At 40.1% G+C, this 19,658-nt stretch overlaps 1 protein-coding gene across 3 annotated transcripts in view; it reads left to right on the plus strand.

Moving 5' to 3' along the window:
• GRIA4 (glutamate ionotropic receptor AMPA type subunit 4) overlaps positions 1 to 19,658 on the plus strand; it is a 383,074-nt gene that overhangs the window by 285,099 nt on the left and 78,317 nt on the right. For 2 of the 3 annotated variants that reach the window (XM_006018946.3, XM_006018945.3), the window contains exons 9-10: positions 6,128 to 6,238; positions 14,725 to 14,931. In XM_006018946.3, coding sequence (XP_006019008.1) covers positions 6,128 to 6,238; positions 14,725 to 14,931 — 318 coding nt within the window. Of the gene's footprint in view, positions 1 to 6,127; positions 6,239 to 7,491; positions 7,735 to 14,724; positions 14,932 to 19,658 lie in introns of those variants that run through there. The other variant, XM_006018947.2, reaches the window with a different exon arrangement.

A 19,658-nucleotide genomic window follows, 5' to 3' on the forward strand; every position in this document is an offset into this window, starting at 1 on the left:
CCTGCTGAAACCTCATTCCAGGAGAGGGTGGTAAGGTCTCAGCAGCAATTGCAGCTTTCCCAAAATAGGTGGAGACAATTAAGGAAAAAACAATGATCTGCTCTGTACAATGCAGTGTTCCTGGATGACTTAACAAAGTTCTGGACTAGTTAACTCATATCACTTGCATCTTAGTCTTTCCTCCTTCAAGCCTAGGCCAATGTAGTATCCATAAAGTGACCACCCAAATCCTGCACATGCCTTTCCTCCCTGTTGCCCAGAATGTGGGGAACAACTCAAAACAATTTAAGTGGAGATAGACCTGACAGCCAGTTTGGATACGTTCATCATCAGGAGAAAAAGACCTTCATGGCTAGGGACAGACATTCCAAAAGCCTGAATTGATTCAAACTTTGCAAGTTAGTCTAACCTGGCTAGGCTAAATCACTTTTGTAACTGGACAGACATGCCAGAAATGCAGGCACATGCCTACAGTGGCTCAGGCTAGAGGCCAGGGGCACTAGAGCTGCCCTCCCTTCCTTCCCCAGGGCTGAGCTGAGGGGGGTGTGGCCAGGCCTTGGCAGGATGCTCTGATATTCCCTCCCACTCTTAAGCAGCCCAGCAGGGAATGTTTATCACCCTTCACTCAGTGTTTATCAACCCATTAAGAAAACAAAGCCTCTCTCCTTTAACTCTTCTTAAACAGCTCATTAAGCCACCTATTGACTATTGCCAAAAAGCCTGTCTGCCTGTTGTATCCCACAGCATGGACCATAGACAGTATGTGATCTGCTAGCTAATGCTGAGGTGTCTGCATAAGGCAGAGGGGAGAGGAGAATAATCCCATGAGAGGAGGTGTCCACTTTCCCATTTTATTCTTTAGTCATTTTCATGCACTTTGCGGGGCCTGTAGCTCTATACGTGATTACCTCTGCAGTTAGGTTGTTGTGACTCACATTTATTCTCTAGGTATGTAGTTTAACACTCCTCCTTATTCCTTATGAGGTGTATCTGTTTGCCTTTAGGGAATGACAGTACATCTGTTGTACCATTTACTCTTCTGACAATGCCTGCATATCTGAGAGTGGAAGACTCTTAATTTAATCTAGATTGACAATTAGCAGGAGAAAGAGAATGCAATTTCCCAAATGCAGTTCTGTTCTCTACTTCATAGTTTTGAGGATATGGCAAATGAGACATGATACCATAAATGGAAACATGGTGCATACATCCAAGTAAAATACTAAAAAACTCATTATTGGTACTTGGGCACAGTTTGCAGTCTTGCTTCACATGCAGTAGATTGGGCTTTGGCCCAGAAAATATGTGGCTCTTTATGCATCTACCTGTGCATAGTTCCCAAAACTGTGGCTTTGCAAAAAGCAAAGAGGGCCTTCCTGTGTTTTAGCTCCATAGCTTAGAGGTTATAGCACTTCTATAGGCAGCTAGAGATTAATCGAGCCTGCTCCACATTCTAATCAGAGCGCTCCAGTGTTGCCTCACAGTCACATTTATTAAGTCCCTGCACATTTCAAAATATTTGCGGAGATACTTTATCTAAACCTTGCTTGGATAAAGCATCTGTGGCAGGGCATTGTTTGTGCCTGCCACTTTAAGGGCCTGGAACTAGCAGCTGTCAGGTGCCTGATGAGGGCAGCCATTTTGAACCTAAGGCTGCCCATATAAACAGGGCAGTTCTGCTGCTGGAGGCCAGGCAACATTGCCTGGCTGGAGGGCTGCTGATATCATTTGGAGGTAAGGGAGGAGCTGTAGGGGTTGGTCAGGAGGCTCCTGGTCCTGGGCACGACCTAAAACTGCACTCTTTGAGGAGTGGGTGGCCTGGTGGGGCTCTTAGTGGTGTGGGAGCCCCCAGGAAATGCCAGGCCAGTTACCACCCAGGTGAAAGGTGGGTCGGGGTGCCTTAACCCCTAGCCCCCACGACCGGGCGGGTTATCCCTTGTTTGGAGGGTCGAGAGGGTGGACCCCTGGAGAGAGAGAAAAGACCATAGACTCAGGCCTGTCTGGACTTCCCCTGACTGGCCCATGCTGGGGCCAGAACGGGAAGGGTCGAAGGGCCAGGGGCCCACCGCAAGGAACGCCCAAGAACTGAGGGCCTGGGGTTCTGACTGGCCTGGAGGTAGGCCAGGGCCAGTGAGCCAGAGGTCTCGGGGGGGACCACACCCGAAGGGGAAGTGGTTCAGGGAGCTATGCTGCCTAGTATGAAGCAGGATGAGACCACCTGAGCAGAGGAATCCAGGCGGGGTTCAATTAGGAGGATTCTGGGGCCCAGTGTGGGGGCCGGTGATGACGATAACATCTAGATGCCATCAGCGAGGCTCGGGCTGTGGTGTAGAGGAGGAATGGAACCGCAGATAGCGTCCCTTGCATAGGGGCAGGAAATGGGCAGCCTCCCACTTAATTACATCATTTAACTAATTAGCAACAAGGCGTGGTGGGCCAGAAGGTGTGCGGTTAGCCCAGAAACAGATGGGCAGGCCAGAGCAGGCCCCTTGTTACAGCATCCCATGGCCATTTTGAAATACATAGAGGCTTAAAACATGTGATGGTGAGCCATTTTAATTAAAGCAGCTGTCTGGGAACCATTCCAATTAAAACGCTCTCCCCCATCACCCCTGAGTACATGTATAGGCAGCATTAGTTTTTAAAGTCTTGACCTAAAAGCCAAATTCAGCCCTGAGATAAATGAATGAAACTGCTGTACTCTAAATTAAGTTTACAGTACTGCTTATATAAGTCTCCATTTGGCTCTCCATTTCGCTCATTTACAATCTTTATGAATATCCTTGTGTCATTTTATCATTTTTAGTGTAAGTATATTTTATACATTTGACCTTCATTTAATAATCTCTGCGCAAAAGGAAAATTCTGCCTCTCTTTCCCATAAATATAAAACATACTGAAACACATACTTCACAAACTGTCTGCTGTTCCCCTAAAACCTACTTTCTGTTTGTCAGATTTCTGATGTGATACTTCCTTTTACAACCCAGCACATCATCCATTTTCTGTTTCCCTTCTGAACTGCAGTGAGGAATCACACAATGAAAACAATCATTCTTCATTATAATGAGCTTCCAAACTAGTCAGGTTTTGCTTTTGGCTGGTCCCAAATTTTGTCTGGACTTTGACATTTTCAACTATCAGTTGTATCTGTCAGATCAGTTGTATCTGAAAACATGACTGTCTAAATGGGAAAAAAGTATCTGGCAGTAGTGCATCCTGCTAGAAAAAGAAACTGTCTTTCCACTAAATCAGCAGAGCACATATGCCTTGTCAGCTGAAGACGCCTAAATCAAGACACCTGCATTTTTTACAAACTGGTGTAGGGATGAGAAGAAGCCTCTTAAATGTAGTGAAGTAATGCAAAAAAACAAAAATATATATATTTGTTTTAGCAATCAGAAAAAAACATATTTTTCCCTCACTAATTTCAAAGTACTGCATGTTTTTACATATGTTATATTATGAATACAAGGTGTTTCATTGCTGTGATACAGTAGCTGGTCACTGCTGATATGGCTTGTGCCTCAGTGGATTAAAGAAAATATATGAATTAATGATAACTACAAATATAAATATCCCATTCTGAAGTCCCTGGATTTTCCTGAGCATAGGATCAGAAGCCAGGACACCTGAGTTGCAATCCTGGGCCTGACAGTAACCATGTCCCATGGGTTTGCCATCCTGTTAATGGTTCTTTTCTTTTATTTTGAATGGAGTAGCAGATACTGGGTCACAGTCTAGGTATTGATTCTCAACTAGGGTACTTGGGCACCCTGGGGTGCCTCCCAGTCCTTTCAAGGGTGCCCCATAGTGTGAGGAGATAAGTGAAGTGCAAGGAGATAAGCAGATAAGCTAAGTAGATAAACACAGGCTCTGGCTTGTCACTGCCTGAGTGATCCCCCGCCACCATTGGCCAGCCACTCTGCAAGGGGGTAAGCACTGTAATATATACATTAGTTTTTGTAATGGGGTGCCACTAAGTTCACAAAGTTATGGAGGGGTGTCTTGAGTCCAATGTGCAGAGCCTCAAGTCCAAAAAATGTGAGAATGACTGGTCCAGGAAAAAGGGGGCTGGAGCAGGTCAAAGATGGGGCTCTTCTGGCTGCATCAAGCAAAAATCAGCCATTTACTTCCATGCCTAAGTATGAAGTTAGGAGCCCAACTTTAGGCTCCTACATATTTTTGACTATACTTCAGTCCCATGCTCTGTGACATCATCATTTTCATGGATCTCATCTTTCCATTCACCATAGAGAAACATGGATTTTTCTCTTTTTAAGGAGAAAAATGCAGGGGAGGCTTGGTGTGGGTGTAGTAGCATGGAGTTGTGCCCCCAACTGCTGCCAGGTGGGTCAGCAGTGCCTTGCCATGGTGGTGTGGGGCTCCTGATGACAGCACCAAGCCTCTGGCCTCAACCCGCTCTGCCCTCCTGCACCAGATACAACCTGCTGGGCCACAGAGGCCCCTGGGGGGAGGGCAGCAAGGCAGAGAGCCCTAGGCCTGCAGGAGGCAGCCTGCATCTGCCCCCCATACCGGCTCCCCTTAAGCTGTGCCACCCATGGGGCCATGCTCCACTCCAGCCTCAGCAGCCACCAACTCCCACAGGTGGCAGCCGGGGCTAGGGCCAGGTTTTGAGGGGTCTGCAAAACTAATTGGGCTGTGCATCACAATGCCCTAATAAAATTGGAGACCCCCACTAGGTTATAATTTTCAAATCTTACAGGGCGGGGGTCTCATCTTTTATGTGGGGGCTCAACTCCCCTGAGTTCCCTGTAATTCAATGGCTAGAGCATTGTTGGGGAGGGCAGGGAGCTGTGGAGCCAGGTCCCTGGCCCCATGGCCCTGGCAGCTGGGGGTCCCCTCTGGCGGGGGGAGCAGGGGGCTGTGGGTGGTGAACAGCAGGGCCAGGGGACTGTGGGTCAGGAGTGTGGGTCAGGAGCAGGGCCCAGGAGGCTTTGGGTGGTAGGTGAAGGGCACTGGCAGGGCCAGGGGCCTCTTGGTGGGGAGTGAGGGGCACCGGTGGGGCTAGAGGCATGTGGGTGGGGAGTGAGGGGCACTGGCAGGGCTGGAGGGCTGTGGGTTGGCAGTGAAGGGCAATGGCATGGGCAGGGCACTGGCCTATAAGGGCTGCTCAGCACCACAAAGCTTTGGTGGGGGGACAGCCACAGCTGGGCCCACATCTTGGTGAGTGAAGAGGGCAAAGGGACCTCTGATTTTCGATGATAAAAAACCCTAAATCAAATGCCAAAATGTATAGGTATTTAGAAATTGTTTTATTGTAGTGATTGAGGCACTGGTAGGCTTCCAAATTGATTTAAATTTTTTAATATATCAAAAGATTGTGCTTAACTGACACCTATATATGTCATGGCATTTCATTTTAATCACAGAAAAATGCAAATTTGGGGGGGTTTAATCAGAGAAGTCACAATTTTTAAATAGAGAAAACCAGGATCCCTGATCATTATTGGTAAGTGTCACATTTTCACTTGTGGAACTTCTGGTGTGGTCACTCCAAGGTGCCCTTCTGTGGCCACTCTTGGGATATCAGTTTTGGTGTGTTTGAGAGCAGCTGTTGGGGAGCAGCTGTACAAGTGCATTTCCAGGTCAGACCATGACCATGTCAGTAGGGCAAGTGAGAGACATAACTGTTGACATCTCAGACAAGGCACATTGAGCTGCAAAGCAGACCTACTCAAAATGATTTGCTCAGTATAACACAGGAAGCCTGAAATGGAACAGGGTAGTAAAGCCAAACTTCACAAGTCCAATGCTAACATACCAACCACTGGCCCATCCTTCCCCTCCACACCTAATACACAGATGGTCCTGTGAAATATTGAGTAAGCGTGACCTTGGTGCAAAGAGCAACCAGAAAAGCCTTGGACCTAGTTAAGTCCCATGGAGGCCTTCAGACTAAAGAGGACTTTAACTTGCCTTGTGCTGTTCCTTTGCTTAAAGATGAAGTAAATTATTGCTGTGCTAAATGAATGACAGTCAGGTTTATTATTTTAAAAGTATCCTTCTGAAACAACAACTGAATAGGAGTAATACCATTATTAATGTAACATTTATACTCATTTCTTTAAGTTACTCAGAAAAAAAATATTGTTTTGTTTTTCAGGTTGGTTACTGGAATGACATGGATAAATTAGTTTTAATTCAGCATGAACCTTCCCTTGGAAATGATACTTCAGCCATTGAGAACAGAACAGTAGTTGTAACTACAATTTTGGTAAGGTTTTTTTTTCCCTGTGTTTTCATTTGTGTATAATACAAAGCCCTTTCTTGTAGTCCAGTTTAGTCTGTCAGCTCTGGGGTTTGTAAAGGGTGAAAGCTGCGTGTCTTTGGTATCTTGACTCTCACCTCTGTACAGACTATTTGTGGTGTGCGCTTGAAATAATCATTTGAAATTGGTTTTCAAATCAAATTGAGGGAAATGTATCCATTTTTTATTGAGATGTTTCTTGCTGTCCTTTGAAAGACTTCTCAGGAATGTAAATGAATTCTGTCAAAATCTGATTGATGAACTGTGACTTGTAAGACAGTGAAAGAAAAGAAAACCCAAAAAAGATATAAAGGAAAGAATTGAGAGAAGGGCATAAAATCTGGCTTCTTTAACAGCAGGTGTCATTTGGTTAGTACTATAAATTCAGGACAAGTATGAGGAAAGTTAGCCTTCCAGCTCTGGTTTATTTACTTTTCTATAGGAAAGGAAGAGAAAACTTAGAAATGTTACTAGTTATTTGTTAGTGTCCTTATAATGCTTATATTCTCTACTTCAACTGATGTAAAATATAAGTTTTTTAACAAAAATTTTTCAATGATACATTTTAAAGACCTCCTGGAAAGTGAGGAAAATTTAATTGCTTCATTAATTCCCATTAATAGAGACACGTACAATTTAAAAATATATATATTTTCAAGGGATACCTTTTAAACAGAATATCTAACATTTTTCCCTCTGAAGTCAGAAATTCCCTTTCAAGCTGATGTTTGTCAAAGCAGACTGGCAAAGGATGACCTTTACCTGCCTAGTTTAAAAATTTTACACCTCAGTTCACTGACCTTTTCACCTATCTCATTAGACAAGACATTTTTAACGATCCAAGATAAGGAATGTGTTGATTAGGGAGGAATAGTCTTTGTGTTCTTAAGGAGAACTTTTCTAAACTGAATTGAGCATTAACCAAGGGACAGATGGAATTACTGTGTAGCTTTCTGAGTCAAAGAATGAAGTTAGCTACCATATTGCCTGTATTATGTATCAGCATTTGTGTAGTGAGTGTGTCCTGACAAACCTCCTTTTGAAGATTATAATTTTAGGATGCAAATTCAACCAACATACTATACAGCCATTCAGAATGTAACTCCTAACCTAATTGTGTATTTTTGCATGGGACTTTTACAAATTAATGTATCTTTTTTTCCTAAAAAAGACACAATAATGGAAAAAATTATACTTCAGTACAGTCCTCCTCTTTTCAGCCTCTGATGAAGAATCCTATTTTAAGAAATTGATCATGGAAGAAAAGAGTCCCACGATGCTGCGAACATTCCAATCTAAGGCTCAAGTATTAATCTCCAATGTAGTAGAATTGAGCTAATTTTTCCATACGGATTACTGTTCCTCTGACTGGATGACCAGGCACTGAACCACCAAGAAAAGTTCTGTGACTATTCTGAAATGTCTAGAACAGATGACGTTTACCTTCAACTTTGCCAAGCTGAGAAGAGAATGATGTGAAAAACAAGCTCTCAATTGAATTTTTTCTCTCATACCAATCCTGGTATCTTTAATTGAGGCTTAACATACATGAACAATATAATCTCCATAAATAGCTCCAAGTTTAGGAGAAGCAAGTAAATAATAATACAATAGAAGGTGCCTGTTTGCCAAAAAGGATGTAGGGAAAAAACAAAAGCTTTTAAAATGTATTACCTTGCCTGTCCTGTTTGCATTGAAGCAGATTAATGTGCAGAATAAATTATCTCTTTAAAAAAACTTTCCCAATTCCTGTATGAAAAGGACTGGTGGTATCATTTTGCAAATCAAAAAGCTGAATCAGTTTTACAAAGCATGCCTTGTTTTCATGAAGCATGTCATCTTGGAATAAGTACAATCTTTTTTCTTTTTTTAAAAAAAGAAAGAAATTTCACATGTTGACCCAGGGTTTCCACTCTAAATATTTTGTGATAAATGTGCAAAGCAACCAGAATTTGGTCTGAGTAAAACTACACAGTTAAATTCTGTCCTGAGCTAATTATGCAGCTCTCCCCTTGACCTTACAGGGAGCTGCACAACTGATTTTGAAGGCAAATTTTTTTATATGCATTTGCAAAGGTAATATATTTAGAACATAGAAGCATGTAACCACACAAAAATATATTTAACTACTGTATTTTTCAGAATCCTGTCATTTTCTTTCTATGTACTTTATTCCAATTGCAAAAAGTAGATGGAGACTTATGACCTCTTCACTGCCCCCTCCATGTTGAAGGGAAGTTATTTCAATGTAGATGAAAATACCACTTTGGCTGCATGCATACCTTCCAACATTAAACTGAAAAGCTTCTGGGATCAGTGCTGTCAAGCTTTTCAGTCTGTGGAAGGCAAATATCTAGGCACATTTAAAAAAAAACAACAAAAAAAACAAAAAAACCCCCTAAGAGTTGTCAGCATGGCAAGCTTTGATTTTAGTCTAAAGCACTTCAGTACTAGCTGCTTCACTTTGTCTTATTTTGTATGTGCCTGTGCTTTGTTTGCTGTAATGTTAATATTTTACTATTAAATATAAGATGTTTTAAAAGGAATTCGATCTGTACCTAAACACCTTTGGTCTTTATTTAGCAAAAAATGTTTACTTGCAGTACAGTAAATATGCTTAGATTTTATTTTACATATTTTATTTGGCATCCTAAAATATTAGTGGCAGGTGCCTGGAGTAAAATACTGAGGAATTGGGTAGAATATTTTGAGCCCTCCAGTCTAGTGAAAAGTCTTACTCAAGAATGCAAACTACTCTTTCAGCCATTAAATTTTTCTAATATAAAACGTTTCCAAAAAAAATTTACAAAAAACATTTTTAAAAGAAATATTTAGAACCAAAGAGCTAAATCCCTTGGTGAACTGTCATTATATAACCAATTCCCAACTCAGGGCTTCAATGTAATAGGTTTAGTATTAGAAGACTAATAGCGTGCATTACAAATCTTTGCACCCAAAAATCATTAGGGCTAAGTAAAGCTAAAAGAACTCTAATTGATGTCATGTCCTGGTTGAGAGAGCTTCTTAAGAGAAATTAAGACTTATTTCCCATACACAAGCCAAATTTCACATTTTAGAAGGTAATAATTTTAATCAGTGTAATCTCTTCCTTGGCCAATCATTTTATATTGTCCAAAAAAATTCTAGATCTAACTTTTTCTTCCAATAAACAGATATATAGTTTTATTAGATTTTTAATTAATTATAATTATTAGTTGGATAGACAGAAGTGGAAACATTTTGCAGGCCAATACTAAATATTTGAAACGGAATCCTGAACAAGTTATTAGAAAAGTTCCTTTGTCTTTTATAAAAGTATTTTGCGTTTCAGGTTTTTGTTGTTCTTATTGTGTTTAGAGGGGGGTTGTTTTTTTTTCGGAACTGACAGAGACAAACTATTCCACTTATTTTCTTAAAGAAAATAGTTCCTGTAACAACTATTTTTCCCTATTGCAAATTATTTTTTCAATGATTTAGCAAATTCAAAGGGGCTTATTCAAAAATTAACCAAACACTGATTAGATTGCTGTTAGAGTTAGTGATTATTTCTGACTCTCTAGAGTTATTTCCAGTTGTGAGCATTTTACTGTACATTTGAGTTTATGGGAATGTGATGGAATGATTTGCTTAGCTATATAAAGGTGCTTGTTTCAGACATTGTTCTGTAATTAAATATGTTAAACTTTGTTAGAAAATTGTGAAGAGTACAAGTAAAGCTTGCACCATTTTAACTATTTATGTTCCATGCTAGTCATTGATTGTTTCAATATGGTCTTTGTATGCCATTTCCTTACCCATAAAATACTATTAAGTAGCTCACTTATTGCAGTGTAAAATGCCTTTAACAATACTATATTTTACTCAAAATAAATTATATCAATATTTTCATTATCAGGCTAGAGTTTATATTCCAAAAAATATAATTGTCACTTTCTCTGAAAGAGGTTTATAGAACAATCCATTTTGAACAATCCAGTGGGATAAACAGAAAATAGCACTAAGATATAAGAAGATGTACATTACTGATCTATCAATACAGAATCAGAAAATTGCCTGAAATGGGGCAGGCAGGTAATCCTTCTAGTCAGCTCAACTATCAGTACTATGCTTGTAGCAGCCTTGAAACAGATTAAGTTATGTCAGTTTCAAGGCTCCTCTTAAAGGAAAGTTTTTGTGGGTACAAACAAACAGTAGCTGTGTTGCAGCATCAAGCTGTGCTGAAATGTGTCCCAGCATAGCTTACCTGATTGATCAGCAGAGACAGACTTTAGTAGGGCCATTGTCCTGCAGGGTCTGGCTTTTGCCGCTCCTGGGGCTTCAGGGGCCAGATCCTGTGGGAAAATAGCCCTGAGGCATGCATCTCCACCTGCAAGCAGGGGAACCACTGGATGCACAATACATGAATAAACACTGTCCCCTTTAAGATGTCACAAACTGTGAGTATATTTGGTTGCTCAAACTTTTGGGGGCAATTGGAGCCCAATAAAAGGCAAGAATGTCTGTTTACTCACAACTTGTTCTGCCATAAAAAATGTTATGGTGGTACAAGGGTAATATCTGCTTGTACTTTCTGTGTAACAATGTAAGGAGACGTAATGAAAAGTAAACTTCTGTGGGCATCCTAAGCACATACTCTTAGTCTAGAAACAGAAGTTGCCAAATGAAACAATTCAGCTGTACCACAATATGTTGCGCCACAGCTGATCCACTTCACAGTTTTGCAGGACTGGCTGAGAAGAGAAAGCACCACAAGGTAATAGACATCCACCACAATAAAGTGGTAGAATCTATTACTACCTTTTGTTGTACCACTGGTTTTCCTGTCATGTGGTATAACAAAGAGTAAGGACATCTATTTGCTCATCATTTGTGCCATCTTAAAAAATTTTAAGGTGGCACAAATGAGAAGACAGACAACATTTGTTTCCACCTCTAGGAACAAAGGTGGCTACCCATGTTAGACTGAAGTCATACAGAAGGTATGGCACCTTAGAGACTAACTATTTCAGACAGCCATGAGCTTTCATAGGCAACAACCTACTTCATCCAGTGTAGTCCATTTGTACCATTTGAGGAGGTAGGCTGTTGCCTGCAAAAGATAGTTCATAAGTAATGCCAGCCTGCCCTGCTTTCTTCATGACTCTTAGAAACAATATAAGGGGCAATAATGGTGTACAAAAAGCTGGAAACTGGCTATTCCAGAAGAAAAAATAGCTGGCACATGTAAATTGACTTGGGTAATGCCTTTAATTTTTAAATCATTGGAATTTGTTTGTTAGGGAATCAGTAAGGCTTCCTCTTGGGTGTCCTAAGTTGTTATGACTGGAGTCTTCACAAGACAGATCCTGATACTGGTCAGTTTTGCAAAATTCTGATCTCTACCAGTTCAAATGTTCCTCATCATACTAGTGGATCAAATTGAATGCCAGATCCAGACCTTCCTGACATTTAACTTTGTATTTTGAGAGCACATCTCTGTTTAAGAAGCAGATTGGGCACATACGTCTATCCCATACACCCTATAGTATCCTTTGGACCCCTCCAGTAACACACTTTGGCAGCAGTTCCTCACAGGATCATGAGCTGATGTGAAGATGTAGTTAACATTTATAAAAGGAAAACACAGAGTTTACATAGCCTCTAATTATTGTTTTCACTGTTAAGAGGCAAAGGCTGTTAAAAGGCTCTTCAAGGCAGCTCTGCCTTGAGGATGCTGTTCACTGTGCACTCTGCCCCTGCCTAAAGCTGTTTTCTCTGGAATATCTTTAACTTTACATGCTCTTAGGTGGGGATTATAGTGGGGAGGAGGGGGTGGCGGGTTGCCAGAAAAGCTTTATCAGGGGGTTTCAGCATTCTTCAATTCAGCACTTTCGAAGGAAAATAGAAGTGAAAATATGCCAGGGAAGTGCAGCTGAAGTCTATAAAGAAGGCATTTGAAGGGCTGAAATCTGACTGAGTTTAGGGGCACTTTTACCCAATACCTAATATCTAATTGGACACTTGGCTAAATCACTATACTGTGATCTATGTCCTCTGATTAATTATTCTTTTACCAGTTCTTTAGTATAGGCAGATGCAAATTATAGACATCTCAGCCCTTAAGAACAAAGGCCCTGGTTCAGCAAGGTACTTCTGTATGTGAATAAAGACTCCTCACATGCTTCAAATTAGGCATGTTCTTTAATATCTTGGTGAAGCAGGGCTTACACAAGGAAAAACAGCATTCCTTTCCACCCCACACCTTCTCTCCCCTTTTGTCTGCATAAGAGAGAGAGCTGATTGAACACACCTGACTGTAGATGGGAATGCAAAGAGTGGTATAGGCTTGCATTACTGGCAGCCATTTCCACCCCAGGAAGGACATACTTAAGGGGGACTATTCTCCCCTTCCCTTCCCAAGCATTGGCATGTAGCACTGGAAAACAGAATAATAAACTACATGTGTAGCAAATGTCACTTTTCAGTGTTTTGCCTTCAAGGCTCTAGAAGTACATCATGCACAGCATAATTACTATTCAATCTAGAACTCTTTGCAATTCACAGCCCTCTGAAGGTCATAATTGCTCTCTGAAGAAATGCAGTGTTTTGCTGTCAGTATCCTCAGATTTCCTGGGGGTTTTAAAATGTGTAAAACATCACATAAAAGGCCCAGCTGGCCAGTCAAAGCAAGTCCTATCCAAAGTTGTTGTGGACATTTTCCTTTGTCTAGGGCCGTTTTTAGTGGTACTGGTAGCAGATGCTCTCAGCCGAGAAAGGCCTTAAAAATAAAACCAATGCTAGAAGACTGAGTCACAGGCTACATAAAGCAATTGCAAACTTCTGGCACTGTGCTCCATGGCAGCACTGATTGGTCTGGGGCATGTCAAAGGTTAAGGGGAAAACACACATGACTTGCCCTTGGGTTGAAAGAAGGATTACTGCCTCCTTTTCCCCATGGTGTATGGAGTCTTAATTATGGGACTTCCACCCATAGTGGACTTTAGTGAACTCCGCAAAGTGAACTTTAGTGACTCTCCGTAACACAAACTCATTTTTTTCACCCTAAAGTTCTGCTACATTCTGGAACCAGTCAGATTTACAGAAGAGGACCCATTTGCAAGAATAAAAGAATGTCTGCCACTAAAAAGATGAATAGATCACCCTTTCCCTTTCCCTCTCAACCCACAGAGAATAAACTGAATGTATATTACCCTCCCAAAGCATAAAAAACTTGACATCAAATCCTGCTCTGCTATCAATGGGATCTGCAGACCAATACCTACAGGCAGCATTTTAACTGGAAATCTTTTAACATCTCAAGCATTTATTTTAAAGTTGATTTTTGCAATTCCTCTGTCTCAGCAGCCATGAAACACATCTGATATTACAAAATTGCTGCTACTGGCAGATCATGCCCATGACATCACTTCAGTAAGAAATATCAACACACATTTTATTTGTACGTTCTTCTGTATGCTAATTAGGCATTCAGAGAAGAGGTGAGGAGGGCAAAGGGCTGCAGTAGTCACAGATTACAAAATAAGCCTTTGACAACAGTTAGCCAGAGCTATTTCCTGTTCTGAGGAGAGAACAACAATATTCTTATGTAGTGACTTTAGTAGTGATCATTTAATATTGAACTGATTGTTAGTGAAAAATTTATACAATCCCTGAAGATGTCATCCTAAATTAACTTTTTCATAAAAAGTAATAGTTACATTCTGAATCCACAAGATGTCAATAAAGTAATTTGTATTTTTCTTTATTTAATCAAATAGTGTACAATATCAGTATATTAGTTACAGACAGAATATAATATCAAAGTTTTAAGAACAATTTTATTGTGAGTTTCCAGCTGCACCTATTTTTACAGTAACTTTTCTGTGGTTCCTTTTTTGCCTACAGTATGTAAAGACAGATTTTGTCTAATTCTGTGCTGGTCTGTTCATATTCTTTGCATGATTCCTATATATATCATTTCAAGACGGTATCTGTTATCCCTAGAAAATGCACATGATCTTCTCTTAGTCACATATTTTAAACTTCAAGGAAGCAAACAATCATTGGTATGTGCACTTGACTACATGTACAGAAACCATAACCAATTAAAGACTAGACCTGATTATATTAAAAAGAAGGGTAGATTATGGCCTTACATTATCACATATTATTTTCATTATAAACAATTTCAATCTCTAGTCATGCTTTCATGTCAAAATATATGATAAGTTTCTATTGTGAGAACTCTAATTTGGTGTGTTATGTTATTTTTAATAAAATATATAAGCAAGTTAGTGCAAATAGTAAACATCTCTATAAATTTATTATGATAGAAATCTAAATGCAAGTATTATCTGTGTGTATGTGTGTATCTTTCTGATAAAACATGAACTGTTCAACTGGTGGATTACATGTTGTTGTTCAAAGTCAATGCTGTTTACTTCTCCTTTACAGTTGTACTTCTTTCATTATAGGAAGCCCCATATGTTATGTTCAAGAAAAACCATGATACCTTTGAAGGGAATGACAAGTTTGAAGGATACTGTGTAGATCTGGCATCAGAAATTGCAAAACATATTGGTATCAAGTACAAAATTGCCATTGTCCCTGATGGAAAATATGGAGCAAGGGATCCAGAGACAAAAATCTGGAATGGGATGGTGGGAGAACTTGTGTATGGGGTAAGCATACGAATTTTTGAAGTAGGATTTAACTTCTCATAACATTAGTCATGATATAGGAAGCATATATATACATATATATATATGTAACATTTTATTTAATCTGGGGAAAATAAACAGAAAAGAACCAGAGCTAAGTTGAAGACTGCAGGGCTTTCATTTATTTTTAAATGAAATCCAGATATTTTTACAGATGTTCTACTGTTTATTCAAATAACCTATTTTTATAGTAATATATTTCATAATCTGGACATCTTAAACTAATAATGGGTCATTGCTATTATCTAGTCTGACTTCCTGTGAAATTCAAATGAAATTATTTTATTCAGCTATTCCTTGTTGTTGAATTGGAATTTTTGAGCAAGACACCAGTCTTATTCTAAAGATTTCAACAAATGAAGTATCCGCCACTTTATTCCAGAACATCACAGTGTATATAATACACAATCAGGTTGTTCAGAATTAATACAGAGTATCTATTTAGATTAGCATCCATGGTAAGATTTAAGAATAAAACTAACCATTTCTTGAAGCAGGACTATACATTATGTGATAAGCACTAGCTAGTGTCTTCAGAAGGCACAAAATTAATGGCTCTGCATATAAGTAAAATAGAGGCATTAAATGGAAGTCATTTGAAAGACACTGGAAACAATGTCAGAACACTTGCAGTATCCATTGTTACCAAAAGTAGGAAAGTCTCAGAGAGCCATCTTGTGGCTCTAATTGTTGAAATCTATACTGAAAGCACTCATTCCCAAACTTTTAATAGAAATATCACTACTCAGTGGAAAAATAAAGCAATCCTGGAACTATTAAGGCAAGAAGGTTTTCACTAGTTTGCACTGAAGTGAAACTTGCCTGTAGTGGTCTACAAAAAATATCAGAGTTTGGGAGATATATCAGGATTTGGAGCTACATGCCACTATTTACCCAAGCTAAGATACAATTCCAATTGGGGTTAGGGCTACACAAGGATCAATTCTGCCGAAGTCTCTCCCTCAAACATGGGAACTCCTATGTATTAGGGCTGTGCGAAGCTTCAGTGTCTGATTCAATTTGGCAGAGATTCAGCCTAATTCAGTGGCCAAATCTCTGAATCCAAATTGAATCAGGAGACCCTTTAATCTCTCTGAATCAAATAGGAACCCTCCAAATTGATTCGGACAGATTCGGAAAGATTCAGTGATTTGGATATAGACACAGCTTTAAATGTTTTTTCTACATACCTCAAGGTACCAGGCGGCTCGTGAATGCTGAGATCCTGGGGTGGATGGAGTGTGGGGGGCTTCCCAGCATGCTTGGCAGCAGACCAGGAAGTGGAACAGAAGCACTTCTGGTCCACTTCCGGGTCCACCAGAGAGAGCGCTAGGGGGCCCCCCGGGCCTCCCCACCTCAGTGACTGGTGCCTCCTGGGCCTGAGGGGGCACCCAGGGTCCCCCGGCACCTGATCTTTGAGCCAGGGAGGTGGGGGGGAGGTCCCCCAGTACACTCCCTGGCGGACCTGGAAGTGGACTAGAAGTACTTCCGGTCCACTTCTGGGTCCCCTGCCAAGTACACATGCCCCCCCACCCCTGTGGGATGCTCCATCCACCCCAGCATCCCAGCATTGGATGCACTCACTCATGAGTACCATGCCTGGTACCTCGAAGTATGTAGAAAAATATTTAAAGCTGTGTCTGTGGCCAAATTGCTGATTCTCCAAATCAGCATCAAATCTTCAAATTCAGCCAAATTGAATCAGAGACAGTGATCTGAATCAACGAATCTACTCACTGTCCCCGATTCGGGCCGAATCTGAATAAAAAATGGCCCAATTTGCACAACCCTACTATGTATGGGCCTGGTATTGTCCATATGTTCCAGGACAGTGAGAACAGAGAGAACAAAAGGCTTTTGATTTTTCCTTCCTCATGGGAGTGGGGAAATCATGTATGTGGAGAAGACACTACATTTGCAGGCTCTGAGGAAACAGTCACTCATTACTTTGGGCATGGAAAGGCTGCTTGAATACCACATGAAGTACAGAACTTTCCATAGTGTTGTGAACACAGCTCAGCTGCAACCTTTTATTGGGAGGGTAAAACATGAGGATTTACCAGAACACCTTTCTCATAATGGTTGTGATTGAGTGGCCAAACCCTTAGTTGGTTTTAATCCTCATTGTTCTATTGAATTTCCATGGATATGCACTGATTTATACCAGTGGATAATCTGGTACAAGCTATTTGAAAGCTCTGAACAGTTTGCACAGTAAGACTTCACTACATATGCATATAACCATCAAACCAGCAGACACGTTAAATCGATTCACTTTAGCTGAATGAAGAGAGGTGTGATGGCCTGCCATGTAGTATAATATGAGCTAACTTGTCATTGAGAGAACTTGTCACTATAGGTTTAAGCCTTTTTTATTATTTTGTTTAAATAATCTTTCTCTTGAAAGGCATCCAGCTCCAGCGCTGGACTGGATATAAAAAGTATATTTAACAAATTCACACAGCAGAGAGTGCCACCTGGAATGTGATCTATTCATTGTAATAGAAATCAAAAGAATGAAACTTGCATACTGTATCCGGTTTTGGAAATGAATTGTGTGAACAAGACTTCCCAATATATGTGATCAAAATGTATTTTTCTGTAAGGGAAGAGAATGAAGTGAACTTTCTTGTGATCCTTGGCAGTTAAGCTTCAAAACTCTTAAGCAGTTTCCATTTTATAATTTAGGTGGAAAGGAGACTCTGATTCTAAAAGTGTAACCAAGTACATCCTAAAACATTCCAGTCAGTTCTACTAAAATCAATTTTATTCTGTACTTGGTATCTCTAGACTTGGTTTAACTTTGCTATTTCATATTTGCCAAACAGGCTGCATTTCAGTTGCATAACATGTGACAAGAAAAGGCTCCAATAGGGGCTAGTTCTTGGTCCCATTGCTCAGCCCAATTAAGCAAGCTGACTGCTTCCAATTTTCCACAGGTGGTGGTGAGGAGAGATCCTTCACCTCCAACTGCTTCCCTGATTATTGACCAGATAATACATAGTGGCAGGTCTGGTGGCCTGTCTTACATACAAAGAGCTAAGAAGTAGAATCAGCCAGGTTGTCCATGCAGAACTGGATATATATATATCTTCTGTATAGAGGAACCGGAGTGACTGCTTCAAGAAGGGCCCTCTACACACAGATGGAAAGGGTCAGGTTTTGTGGCTTAAATATTTTATTTAGCACTAGTATGTCCAACAATATTAAAGAAATGACACATAGTCCCTTCTATATAGGTCCGTATGTGGCCTTCATAATAGTGCATTAAACAACTTAATTAATATGCTTTATGACTCCTTAGTTCTCTCCCTCATCCTTTCCTGAGGGATGTTGTAAATTACTTTGCAAATGTGCTTTTTTAATGTGTTTAGTTTAATTTTCGGTGCAGAGGGGGTGAGGAGAAGGGTTGTTTGATTACTGTCAAATACTCCAGAAAAGCTATCTGGAAATTGCAGTCAGTTTTCCAGTTATATTTAGATGAGCATAATAGTCTCAGCAATATTCTACCAGCCTTGGTAACTTGCTTGTTCTCAGAAGAACCATCTGGTAATGAATCCATCCACAAGAGGTGCTTCCTGTTGTACTAGCAGTGAATCACAATTAAATATTCTGACATATGATGCTATTCTTTCATCACGTCATGATAAGAATACCATAGGACTAAAATATAGACTTTTCGTTTATTATACGAGCATAAAAGTAGGTAGATAAAACATGGTAGGATCTATTCCTGGTTTAACTTCCAATGAAACTCATGACGTTACCCCAAAAAGTTTTTAGTTTTAGATCAAGATACCTTGATAATGAGCTAGTTAGGGTAGGTGTTTATATCGCAAATATCGCAGGATTACAGTGAGCCTTCCTAATGCAGATATAGTTTGAGCACATGTGGGAATTTCCCTTACTACTATCCCAATTACCCAGTCACAAAATCTGCCCATGATTTGAAATAAGCCTCTACCCCTGATTGTTCATGTTGTTAGATTTTGTAAGTGTTTAGCTATTTCAAATTGTACAGGACTACAAAAAGCTAAGCATTTCACTTTTTCCTTTGTTCGTTATCATACAAACAGATTGGACAACGGTTCTGGTTAAGCAAAATAATGTTTTGGATGCTTGATTTTCAGCAGGAGTGTTGGGCCCCTTGAAGTCAGTATATAGAAGCACGTGCTTAAGTCCTTTGCTGAATGAGGATGTTCTTAAGTACATGCTTGAAGTTAAGCATGTGTTTAAATGCTTTGCTGAAATGTAACTAATGAAATATTTATTACTAAGGACATTATTCCATTATGTGAATTTTGACCCTTTTACTACTCTTAAAAGAAATTTAAAATACTGGTATAGACTTAATAGTAATTCTTGGCTGTTCATGTGTGGATTGCTTGACAATGAGAAGAGGGACCACAGGGAAACTATTGCATACATGTGCACAGCTTATGGGATGGTAGGCAGCAAAATCTATACTTCATTTTCATTTGTTGGAGCCATGATCGTATGAAGGGTGTAGATCCACCAGTCAAAACCTTACAGGGGGTGGGGGAAAGCTACAAATCTGATTCTGTGTACTAACTCTATTTGAAAAGCCATTTTGGTGCTTCAACCCCTGGAACTGAGGATGTATTGTCCTGGAGCTTGTAAAAATCTTCTACATAAAGAAGTCTTTATTCAGTCTTTGTACAGGGGTC

The sequence above is a fragment of the Alligator sinensis genome, unplaced genomic scaffold (assembly GCF_000455745.1).
Source record: "Alligator sinensis unplaced genomic scaffold, ASM45574v1 scaffold802_1, whole genome shotgun sequence".
NCBI classification, from domain to species: domain Eukaryota; kingdom Metazoa; phylum Chordata; order Crocodylia; family Alligatoridae; genus Alligator; species Alligator sinensis.